The 11,067-nt window shown below is 36.0% G+C and overlaps 1 protein-coding gene across 1 annotated transcript; it reads left to right on the top strand.

Annotated features, from left to right (window-relative positions):
* The first annotated feature begins 9,401 nt into the window (after positions 1-9,401).
* Positions 9,402-10,200, top strand: LOC130511264 (uncharacterized). The gene is made up of 4 exons (XM_057008177.1): positions 9,402-9,458; positions 9,562-9,711; positions 9,802-9,947; positions 10,032-10,200. The coding sequence occupies exons 1-4, from the start codon at positions 9,402-9,404 to the stop codon at positions 10,183-10,185; spliced, it is 507 nt and encodes a 168-aa protein (XP_056864157.1). The 3' UTR covers positions 10,186-10,200.
* The last annotated feature ends 867 nt before the right edge of the window (positions 10,201-11,067 follow it).

The following is an 11,067-nucleotide window of genomic DNA, read 5'->3' as shown; positions in this document are numbered from 1 at the left end:
TAAAAACATTGTTTTTCTAAAATAATCATAAAATAAAATTTAATGGTATATATACATATTTAAAATCAAAATAATAATTTAAAATTGATTTATATCAAAAATTAATCTAAAATATGCATATATTCAAAAATTTATCTTTACTAAAATATTTTCCAATAACCATTATTAAAAAATATTTTCAATATATATAAGAAAAATACAACAAAAAGATTAATTTCATATACCAACTTAAATTATGGTTTTATATTTCACATTAAAATTTAAGAATATAATATATGTGATTATTTATAAGATGATACATATAAAATACTATTAATTATATGACTATTTATATGATGGACCAATACAATTAGTTACATGATGACATATATATATAAAATACATAATAGTGACTAGGGCTGGGTGTTCAGGTATCCATTCCGGTTAGTTTCAGTTCTGTTTGGGTTTCGGGTTTCCGGGATCAAAGATTTCAGTCTCATTCATATATTTCTAAATTTCAAATCGAATTATGACTAGGCTGAGCGTTCAGGTATCCATTCGGGTTCGTTTCGGATCTGTTTGAGTTTTGGGTTTCAATGGTCAAAAATTTCAGCTCCATACAAATATTTCTAAATTCCAGTTCAAATTATATTCGGATCTTTGCGGGTTTAGTTCGGGTTCGGATAACCCATTTAAATTATTTTTTAAAATTCATTATATATTTAAAATTTCTTAAATCTATAAATAAAATATTATATTGTATATAAATCTGAATAACATATGTGAGAATACCTAAACTTAACATATAAATTGGTTTGGTTTAAATTTTGGATCAAAAATCAATAATTATTTTAAATATTTTTGGTGTTTTGAGTGTACTTCTACTATGTTAGATATTTGTATTTGACTATTTATATATAATATTTTATATATATATATATATATATATATATATATATATTTCAAGTATTTAAACCAACCTAAAAGTATCATATATATTCTGAATTTTTATATACATTAAAAATAAAAATAATTAATATATAAGTATATAAATCTTTTTCAGATACATTTTGATATCCAATTCGAATTGGTTATGGTTTCGGTTGTCTAAATATCAAAATTTGGAATAATTTGGATATTTAATCAACTTTGATTCGGGTTTGGTATTACTCTTTCGGATCGTGATCGGTTCGGTTCTTCAGATTTTAATTTTTTATCCAGCTTTGATATTGACATAAAAAATAAATAGCAATATATTTTTAAAATATATACCCGCACGGGCGTGCGGGTCAAAATCTAGTATCTTATTAAAACAGAAATATTCTATTGGACCTAACATTTATTTTGTAAGTTTTTAAATTAAATACACATTTATACTTTATAGTTAAACATATATTAAGTCACTAATGTTCCTTTCTTTATACTACTATCCATGTTTCCAAACAATATACTTATTTCTTTATACTACTATCAATGTTTCCAAATAATATATTTTTATACTATTATCAATGTTTCCAAATAATACAATAATTAATCTTAGTTATTTTATATCTATCATTTTCTCTTTAAAATTTTGTAGAAACGTCATAATTTCATAAATTGCAAAATAGTGAACTTTAAAATTTCGATTATAAGATTGCAAATTATGAAACTATTACAATTTAAATCTAATTAGATTACATATCGGTCATCCATCAGTTCAATCGGTTAATCTCGGGTTTTAGTAATTTTTTAATATAAATATTTTAAAAACATAAATTGAATTGCCAGATCTCCGGATTAACCGGTATAATCACAATCGGGTTGAATTTAAAAATACTAATTTAAATGCAAAAATATTTTAAATACACACTCTTTAAAAATAACCAAAATATTTGTTAAATTATTAGTGAAATTTTTATCGTAAAATATCCCGCGCTTCAAAAGCGCGGGTCAAAATCTAGTTCTAAATTTAAAGTCGAATATCAGTAGTCTGAAAATTTTCTAGAAATTCTTTGGTTTGGAAAATAGAGCGCAAGTCTGAGACGTAATTTAAGAACGAAGAGAGACATTATTAACTTGTCCCAGCCTTTTGTCCAAAGAGGAGGCGACAACGAAGACATAAGGAGCATTTGTTGGTTTAGTGAGATGACAATGTATTGATTAAAGTTCTCCTTAGCTATTGTTGCAGAGCATAATCCTCTTGGTGTTGAGATCCTTTATTGAAAAACCAAAAGGCCTGAATTGGACCTACAACTAATTGTTATTAGTAAACCAACGAATAAACATAAAATTCTCAACGTAATTGGGAGAAACAAGAACATTCTGTAATGAAAGAGCACAAGTATAAGTTGGAAGTTACACCAAAAAAAAAAAGTATAAGTTGGAAGAGTAGTGGAACTAGTAAAACAAATGTGAATTGAAGAACTGTTACCAACTATGACAGACTTTACGGTGTAATGTTTAAGAGCAGATTTTAGTGTGCCTGATGTTGAATCTAAGTGTGTTGTAGCGCCAGAATCCATGCACCAATTCGCTGCTGCAGTTGGATCACCGATTGTCATTGTGTTGAAGGATTGAGCAAAATCAGTTGTCAGATGGAATTGAGTATCCACAATGTGTACTTGAGCAGGACATAACGGAGGAGAGCCAATGTGTTGGGGTGTGTCCATGGTGATTGGTAGGTTGTCCACGGTGTCATCTTTCCAATATTAGATGGCAAATAGGTTTTGAACATTATATATATATATATATATATATATATATATCAATAATTATTTATAAAACCTACATTGATTTTAGTTTCGTTTAGTTAGTTTTTGGTTCAGTTTTACACAAATAGTAAAATTTTAAAATCGACTAATATTTTGGTTCGATTTGTATAATTTATATGATTTGAAACTTTACTTTTTGAACATATTTTTTTTTTTGAAGAAAAGGCTTTCAATTTTTTGAACATATTGCTTTATATATATTTGCTTATTTCTAATATATGCTAATTTGTTATTTTTTCGGCAGTGCATTTTTTATGTTAAAACATTGTAAAATTACATGTACATAGGAATGAATTATGATCGTTGGAATATGAAAAACTGAAAAATATATCAAAATAATTAGAAAAATAATGGATTAACGGAATAAATTTTTAAATGGCCAAAACTCTTTTTCTTTTCTTTTCATTCACTTCATCCAAAAGAGAAGTGAGAAATTCAATTTGATTATTAAAATCACAGAATAAATGGAATAAATTCTGTTATTGGACTTTTGGTCTAACGCTTTTCTCTTTTTTTTTTCTCTTTTCTTAAAATAACATTTCCTAAAAATTTAAATGAGCATGTTCTGGAGACGAGAGAGAGAGAGAGAGAGAGAGAGAGAGAGAGAGAGAGAGAGAGAGAGAGAGAGAGAGAGAGAGAGAGAGAGAGAGAGAGAGAGAGAGAGAGAGAGAGAGAGAGAGAGAGAGAGAGAGAGAGAGAGAGAGAGAGAGAGAGAGAGAGAGAGAGAGAGAGAGAGAGAGAGAGAGAGAGAGAGAGAGAGAGAGAGAGAGAGAGAGAGAGAGAGAGAGAGAGAGAGAGAGAGAGAGAGAGAGAGAGAGAGAGAGAGAGAGAGAGAGAGAGAGAGAGAGAGAGAGAGAGAGAGAGAGAGAGAGAGAGAGAGAGAGCCCTAAATCCACCAAAGACTTCTCTCCTCGCTGTCGTTTCTGTCTTCTTTCCTTAACATTTCACCAACGAATCCAACTCTCATCTTTTGTTTTCTGATAAAGCTAAACCGTAGTTCGTTACAAACAGAGATTGATGTTCACCAAAACAACTATCTCTTCTCAAACGTCGAAGGTATCGAAAGAGAATCAACCTTCAAGCAAAATGAGATAAGCGTTTACAGAGTTTTCCGAGAAAGTGAGAGAAATTACACAAATTTTCTGAATGAATCTAAAAAATAGTTTGTTACAGAGCTTTTATCAAGTTGTTCAGCTCGTAACAAACTCTTGCACGCGAACAATCTTGAGCGTCCACGTGTCTTCATCTCTGTTCTTCTTATTTTCGAAATGTTTGACTTCTTTTCTTTACTTCTATTCCCTCCACGTGTACTGCTACGATCTTCCTATATCACATCCTTCCCCTCTAAGAAACCTTGACCTCAAGGTTTAAAGTTTGGAAACTTCTTCTGCAAATCAAACAACAATTCCCAGGTAGCTTCCTCCACTGCTTCATTCGACCATTTAACCAACACCATAGTAGCAGCTCGACCCTGACGCTGTACCATCTTACGCTCCACTATCAGTTCCGGTTCACGCACCAACACATCAGATCCAGCAGTTGGTAATTGTGTTGCAACCAGAACACTCCCTACATGCTCCTTCAACTGCGAGACATGAAAGACCGGATGAATTGATGTCGTTGTCGGTAGCTCCAACTTATAAGCAACTTGACCACATTTGTCGAGAATCTTATATGGACCTACTTAGGTGAAAGCTTCTGATTCCCACGAATGACCAACGATCTCTGTCGATACGGTTGCAGCTTCACGAACACGTAGTCACCGATTTCGAAACTTCTGTCAGTGCGATGAAGATCTGCATTTTGCTGCATACGATGCTGAGCTCGAGCCAGATGAAACTTAAGAATCAAGATCATATTCTCACGCTCTTGTAAGGTTCTCGCCACCACTGCAACTTTAGACTCTCCAGGCAGATATGGCAAATGAATCGGAGGTGGTTGACCATAAACCGCTTCAAACGGTGTGATTTGAGACTCAGAGTGGTAATTGGTGTTGTACCAATATTCTGCCAAAGGAATCCACTTAGACCACAGGTAAGGTCTGTCGCTACACATGCATCTCAAGTAAGTCTCTAAGTATCTGTTCACAACCTCTGTCTGTCCATCACTCTGAGGGTGATATGCTGATGAGTAGTTGAGTGAAACCCCTTGTAACACAAACAACTCCTTCCAAAAATCACTCAAGAAAACTGCATCACGATCACTAACAATCGTTCTTGGTAACCCATGTAGACGGAAGACAGTGTCTAAGAACGCCTGAGCAACAGATAACGCCGTGTAAGGATGCGAGAGGCACATAAAATGAGCTGCTTTGGAAAGTCTGTCCACCACAACAAAAATTACCGACTTGCCAAAAGATAGTGGAAGCCCGTCGATAAAATCCATTGAAATGTCAGTCCAGATACTCTCAGGAACAGGTAGTGGTTGAATAAGACCCGGTGATGCAGAGTGATCGTACTTGCAGGTTTGACACACACGACAGCTCCTGATATAGGCTTGAATATCTTTGGATAATCCCTTCCAATAAAACAATGCCTTCACCCTTTGCATTGTAGAATCACGACCAGAGTGACCTCCAATTCCTGAACCGTGTAACCACTCCAGAATTTTATTACGCACCTCTGTTATTGCTGGAACAGCAATCTTACTTTTCCTCCTCAGCACATTTTGAACCCATGAATAATGTTTCTTAGCTTTTGGGTCCTTTTGTAGCTGTTCAATAAGCAGCTTCATCGCAGCATCCTTATCATATCCTTCTTGAATCTCTTTCATCAAGTCGCAATCAAGCACATACATGGCCATGTGTAATACTTCTGCCCCGTCAACTCTAGATAATGCATCAGCTGCAACATTATCTTTTCCTTGTCTGTACTGTATCTCATAGTCAAATTCAAGCAACTTGGGAAGCCACTGTTGTTGAATAGGAGTATTCAACCTCTGTTCCAACAGGTACTTGAGACTTTTCTGGTCAGTTTTGATCACAAAATGGCGGTTAAGGAGGTAGTGGCGCCATTTTTGAACTGCAAAAACCACTGCCAAAAGTTCTTTCTCATATATCGACAAATGTAATTGCTTCCCCTTGAGATGCCGACTAATGTAGGCTAGTGGATGGCCTTCTTGCATAAGAACAGCGCCAATCCCACTCCCACTTGCATCTGTTTCTACAACAAAAGGCTTATCAAATTGTGGAAGAGCCAATACTGGTGCTCTACACAATGCTTCTTTCAACGCTTCAAACGCTCTCTGCGCTTCTTCATACCAACAAAATGCTTCCTTCTTCGTCAATGCAGTTAATGGCCTAGCAATGGTACCAAAATCCTTCACAAATCTCCTATAGTAACCAGCGAGACCAAGAAATCCCCTTAACTGCTTCAAGCTCAGAGGAATAGGCCATTCTGCTACTGCCTTAATCTTGTTAGGGTCTGTTGAAATCCCTTTTCCTTCAATATAGTGACCAAGATACTCCACCTTGTCAGTCGCGAAAGCACATTTACTCTTCTTAGCATACAGTTTGTTTTCGCGCATCACTTCAAAGACTTGCCTCAACTGATCCACATGTGACTCCATAGAATCGCTATACACAAGAATGTCATCAAAAAAGATCAATACAAACTTGCGTAAGAACTCCTTGAAAGTTGTATTCATAAGACTCTGGAATGTAGCTGGGGCATTTGTAAGACCAAAGGGCATTACAAGGTATTCATAGTGGCCACTATGAGTCTTGAAAGCTGTCTTATGAACATCATTTTCATCCATCCGAACTTGATGATAACCGGCCCTCAAATCAATCTTAGAATACACTTTGGACCCTCCGAGTTCATCCATCAAATCTTCAATGAGTGGTATTGGAAACCTGTCTTTTACAGTCAACTCATTAAGTCTTCTGTAATCTACACATAATCTCCACGTCCCATCCTTTTTTTTAACCAATACTACCGGTGAAGCATATGGACTGCTACTCGATTGTACTGTTCCACTTCGCAACAGATCTTGTACCATCTTATCTATCTCATTCTTCTGGTACAAGGCATATCTATAGGGTCTCTGATTCACCGGATTTGCTCCATCCAAGAGAGGAATTTTGTGGTTGTGGTTGGCACGAAATGGTGGTAGTTCAGTTGGTTCCGAAAAGATATCTGCAAACTCTGTTACGAGGTGTCGTATTGCAGGATGTATCTCGTTGGAATCCTTCACTTCTTCTATTGAACATAACTCCATTTCTGTCACCTCCTCTGTTTCATAAGCATAAATCATGGAAATTTGAGGTTCTGAATCACAGATCTTCATGAGCTTAGTGGCTTTAGCTTCACGAACTGATCCTGGTTGAATACCATTCAAGGTTACTCGTTTAGAACCCAACTTGAACTGCATAACCAGACGATCAAAATCCCACGTAATGGGTCCTAGAGTTCTCAGCCATTGAACTCCTAGTACCATGTCGCAATTTCCCAACGCAATAACCATGAAGTCAGCTTGAAAGGAATGGTTTTGAAAAGTCCATTGAAGCTTCTCAATTCTGCCTGTTACACGTAATTGCCCTCCATCTGTCACTGTCACTCTAGCTGTTCCCGGAGGCAACACCTTACAACCCAACTTGTTGGCAACTCTACTATCCATGAAGTTATGAGTAGATCCCGAATCGATCAACACAAAAAGTGGTCTTTTATTCTGAACTCCTTTAACCTTCATGGTTGTATAATCAGAAGTACCAGCTACTGCATTTACTGATATATGAGCAATATCACATGACTCGTCTTGTTGCTCTAATATAGCTCGTACTTCAGCATCTTCTCCTCCCTCCTCTTCATCATTCGCATCCAACAAATACAACTGAGCCTTCTTATGAGTTAAGTAGTGAGAAGGAGTGAACTTCTCATCACAAAAGTAGCAGAGTCCTTTAGCTCTTCTATCACTCATCTCTGCCGGTGTAAGAAACTTTCGTGGTTGTAATATAGGGTTCTTCTGAGTCTCCGTACCCCCACTGACCACTTGTTTCTGCTCAACTTCCTTCTTGTATGGAACTACAGTTTTATTGAATGACTGCTTGGCACCAGACCAGGTAGACTGCTTCTTAGGGTGTGCCATCTCATACAATCTGCCCAATACAAAGCATTGGCGAACAGTTTGAGGTTGAAACATTCTCACATGCATCTGCGTCTCATTCCTCAAGCCTGCAAGATAGGCACTAAGCAAGTATTGTTCCGATAATACTACTCTTGCTCTAATGACTTCAAACTTCTCATTGTATTCTATGATACCATCCGTTTCCTGCAACTGTTTCAACTCCGCCATTGGATCATCGAGAACCTCTTCAAACCTTTCAATGAGTAATCCTTTGTAACGCCCCCAGTCAGTTAACAGATTCGAACCAGCTTCAGATTGTACAACTGCTTGATGCCAAGTAGCCGCCGGATTGTCAAAGTGAATCGACGATAATCTGACTTTCAAATCATCAGGAGTATTATCAATCGCAAAAAATTCTTCCACCTTGAACAACCATTCGCGAACCTTATCACCACTGAATCTCGGGAAATCTACACGACCTAATCTCGTCATTCCATTATAGTGAGGGGTCATACCAGATCTCGTTGAACGAGTTTGATCGTAGCTCGAATTGTTGATTTCCTGATTCTGAGAAGTTCCAGGATCTGTAGGTCGTTGAGATTGACCGATGCTTTCGATCGCCTTCTCCGTCTTCTCCGTGATGAACTTGATCGCCTCAAACATCAGAGCGACGTTTTTGTCGATCTTGTTGTTCTGCTCCGCGATTGATTCCTCCATCTTCTCCAACTGCGATCCAATCGCCTCCGTAGTTTCCTTCACCACCGCATCTTTCACTGATTGTTGTGATCTTGTTTCCGCCATTGTTTCCGAGAATCGACGAGACGTCTGATATCTTTGATAAAGCTAAACCGTAGTTCGTTACAAACAGAGATTGATGTTCACCAAAACAACTATCTCTTCTCAAACGTCGAAGGTATCGAACGAGAATCAACCTTCAAGCAAAATGAGATAAGCGTTTACAGAGTTTTCCGAGAAAGTGAGAGAGATTACACAAATTTTCTGAATGAATCTAAAAAATAGTTTGTTACAGAGCTTTTATCAAGTTGTTCAGCTCGTAACAAACTCTTGCACGCGAACAATCTTGAGCGTCCACGTGTCTTCATCTCTGTTCTTCTTATTTTCGAAATGTTTGACTTCTTTTCTTTACTTCTATTCCCTCCACGTGTACTGCTACGATCTTCCTATATCATTTTCTTGGTGGCGATTCCTCTTCTCTTCTCTTCCCTTCTCTCTAGAGTTTCAGGTAATTTCTCTTCCGCCTCCGTCCGTCGGGTTCTCAGTTTTATTAATTTCAAAATTATTATCTCGAATTGTGTCCATTGCCAATTTTCTTTCTTCTCACCCCATCCTGTGATTTAACCTTTTAGGTTTACGATTCATAGAGCTTAATTAGTAGTTGTTTCACTGTTAGATTGGGTTTGTTGATTCATCCTAAAAGTTTTGTGTAATCTATCATTAATTTTGGTTAACATTATTACTCTCTTTGCTACATTATTTTGCTTACAAATCTTAACTTCGAGAGCCTCTTTGTGTCTGGTTGTGCAGGTTTTTAGTTGGATACTTCAGAACAGCAGATACTTTGGTTCTTGATAATTGTCAACAAAGATGGATGATTGGGGTAAGATCTATACATCAACCATTGTTTTTATTACTTTGGCTTTTGTAAAAGATTGGCACTGGCTCTATTTTTTTTGACTTATCTTCTCTAAGATTTTTTAATATTTAAGTTCTCATATGGAACTAACTATATATATATATATGTTAGGAGTTCTCATTTTTGTTTCTGGTTTCAGAGGCTGATGATTTTCAACCACTTCCTGCAAAAGTTGTTCTCAAAAGTAACTGGGATGACGAGGATGTAGATGAGAATGACATCAAGGACTCCTGGGAGGAGGATGATGAACCTGTTCCTCCTGTATGCTTTTCTTTTACATTTATTGGTTTCGTTTGCATAATTTGGTTGAGATTACAGCTGAACGATCTTATTAATTTATTTATTTTGTAGGCACCTGTAGTAAAGCCTGCTACTGAGAAGGCTCCCAAGAAAGCAGCAGCAGCAGCAAAGGGTGTGGAGAAGAAGGCTAAAACTGTTGAAGCTTCATCAAAGGAAGAACCTTTAGATCCTCTTGCTGAGAAACTTCGCATGCAGAGGTATACTATTGGAACATTTCACTCCCTATATTTGCTTCTTCTTTCGGTTCTTCATCAGTTTCTTATTATTCTTTCTGATCTTAGGCTAGTGGAGGAAGCTGATTACCAGGCAACTGCTGAACTCTTTGGAGCCAAGACTGAAGAAAAAAGTATCGATATTTTTATTCCCAAGTCTGAAAGCGATTTCTTGGAATATGCTGAAATGATTTCTCGTAAACTTGTACCTTATGAGGTATAGATTAGACTCTGTATTCCTTCCCTATTACTTTCTTGTCTAGGCTAAGTGTCACTTATTTCTATCTGATTAAATTACCGATCCGTTTACCAATCTGGAACAACCCGTCTGTCTTTTGGTCCAACACATAAAGATCATGGCGATCATTAAACACGCACAAGCGCCTGAAAATAGTAGCGATCAAAAACCAATAACCACTCGAACCAATCAAAAACCCAATCCCCACATGAGCGACCAAAATAAAACACCGGACAACCCGTAATTGGAATATAGGAGAGATCAGGCTCTGCCCTCGCAAGAGCTCAACATGACACTGTTCTTTTGAGCCACCACCATCGACATAACACTGTTCTTTTTACAACTCAAAAATGCTTTTCAAAACTATTTAAAAAAAAAATTTAAATTTTTAATATTCATTTTTTTAATTTTTTTAAAACCGTACTCCTAAAATTCCACCTCTTTAACTCTAAATTTCAACTCTAGATTAGTTAACCATATGAGATATAAGTGTATATTTACATCTTTAATAATATATTTTAATTATTTTAATTTTTAAAGGCTATATTTATGACAAAAACCATTTTTAAGATCTTCATAGTCACATATGGTATTCCTCTAAAACAAATACAAACCAAAAATCAAAAGAAAGCATAAAAAAAATATTGAGAAGCCCGATACCGATGCTTTCAAAGGCACGAGTCACAAGAAGGGTCGGCCCTGGGCCAATTTAAGTGAAACATTTGCAAATATGCTCCCAAAAGTTTTTAAAATTAGACAATTTTTTTGGTTATTTTTATATCATATTGTATTTGTTATTATGAAACTCTGGTTAGTTTAAATAGTTTAGTTAATCTTTTATCAGATTTTTTTTGAATAATTCGGATA

This window comes from Raphanus sativus, chromosome 4, assembly GCF_000801105.2.
Source record: "Raphanus sativus cultivar WK10039 chromosome 4, ASM80110v3, whole genome shotgun sequence".
In the NCBI taxonomy this organism is placed as follows: domain Eukaryota; kingdom Viridiplantae; phylum Streptophyta; class Magnoliopsida; order Brassicales; family Brassicaceae; genus Raphanus; species Raphanus sativus.
The sequence above is the reverse complement of the archived record's forward strand: the minus strand, read 5'-3'. Positions and strand labels throughout refer to the sequence as shown.

Bases quoted from the DNA above. Each gene is read 5' to 3' on its own strand.
- LOC130511264 (XM_057008177.1), top strand. From the start codon at position 9,402: ATGGATGATTGGGGTAAGATCTATACATCAACCATTGTTTTTATTACT. The intron at 9,712-9,801 runs GTATGCTTTTCT...TTTATTTTGTAG, and splicing joins ATGATGAACCTGTTCCTCCT to GCACCTGTAGTAAAGCCTGC. The intron at 9,948-10,031 runs GTATACTATTGG...TTCTGATCTTAG, and splicing joins GAGAAACTTCGCATGCAGAG to GCTAGTGGAGGAAGCTGATT.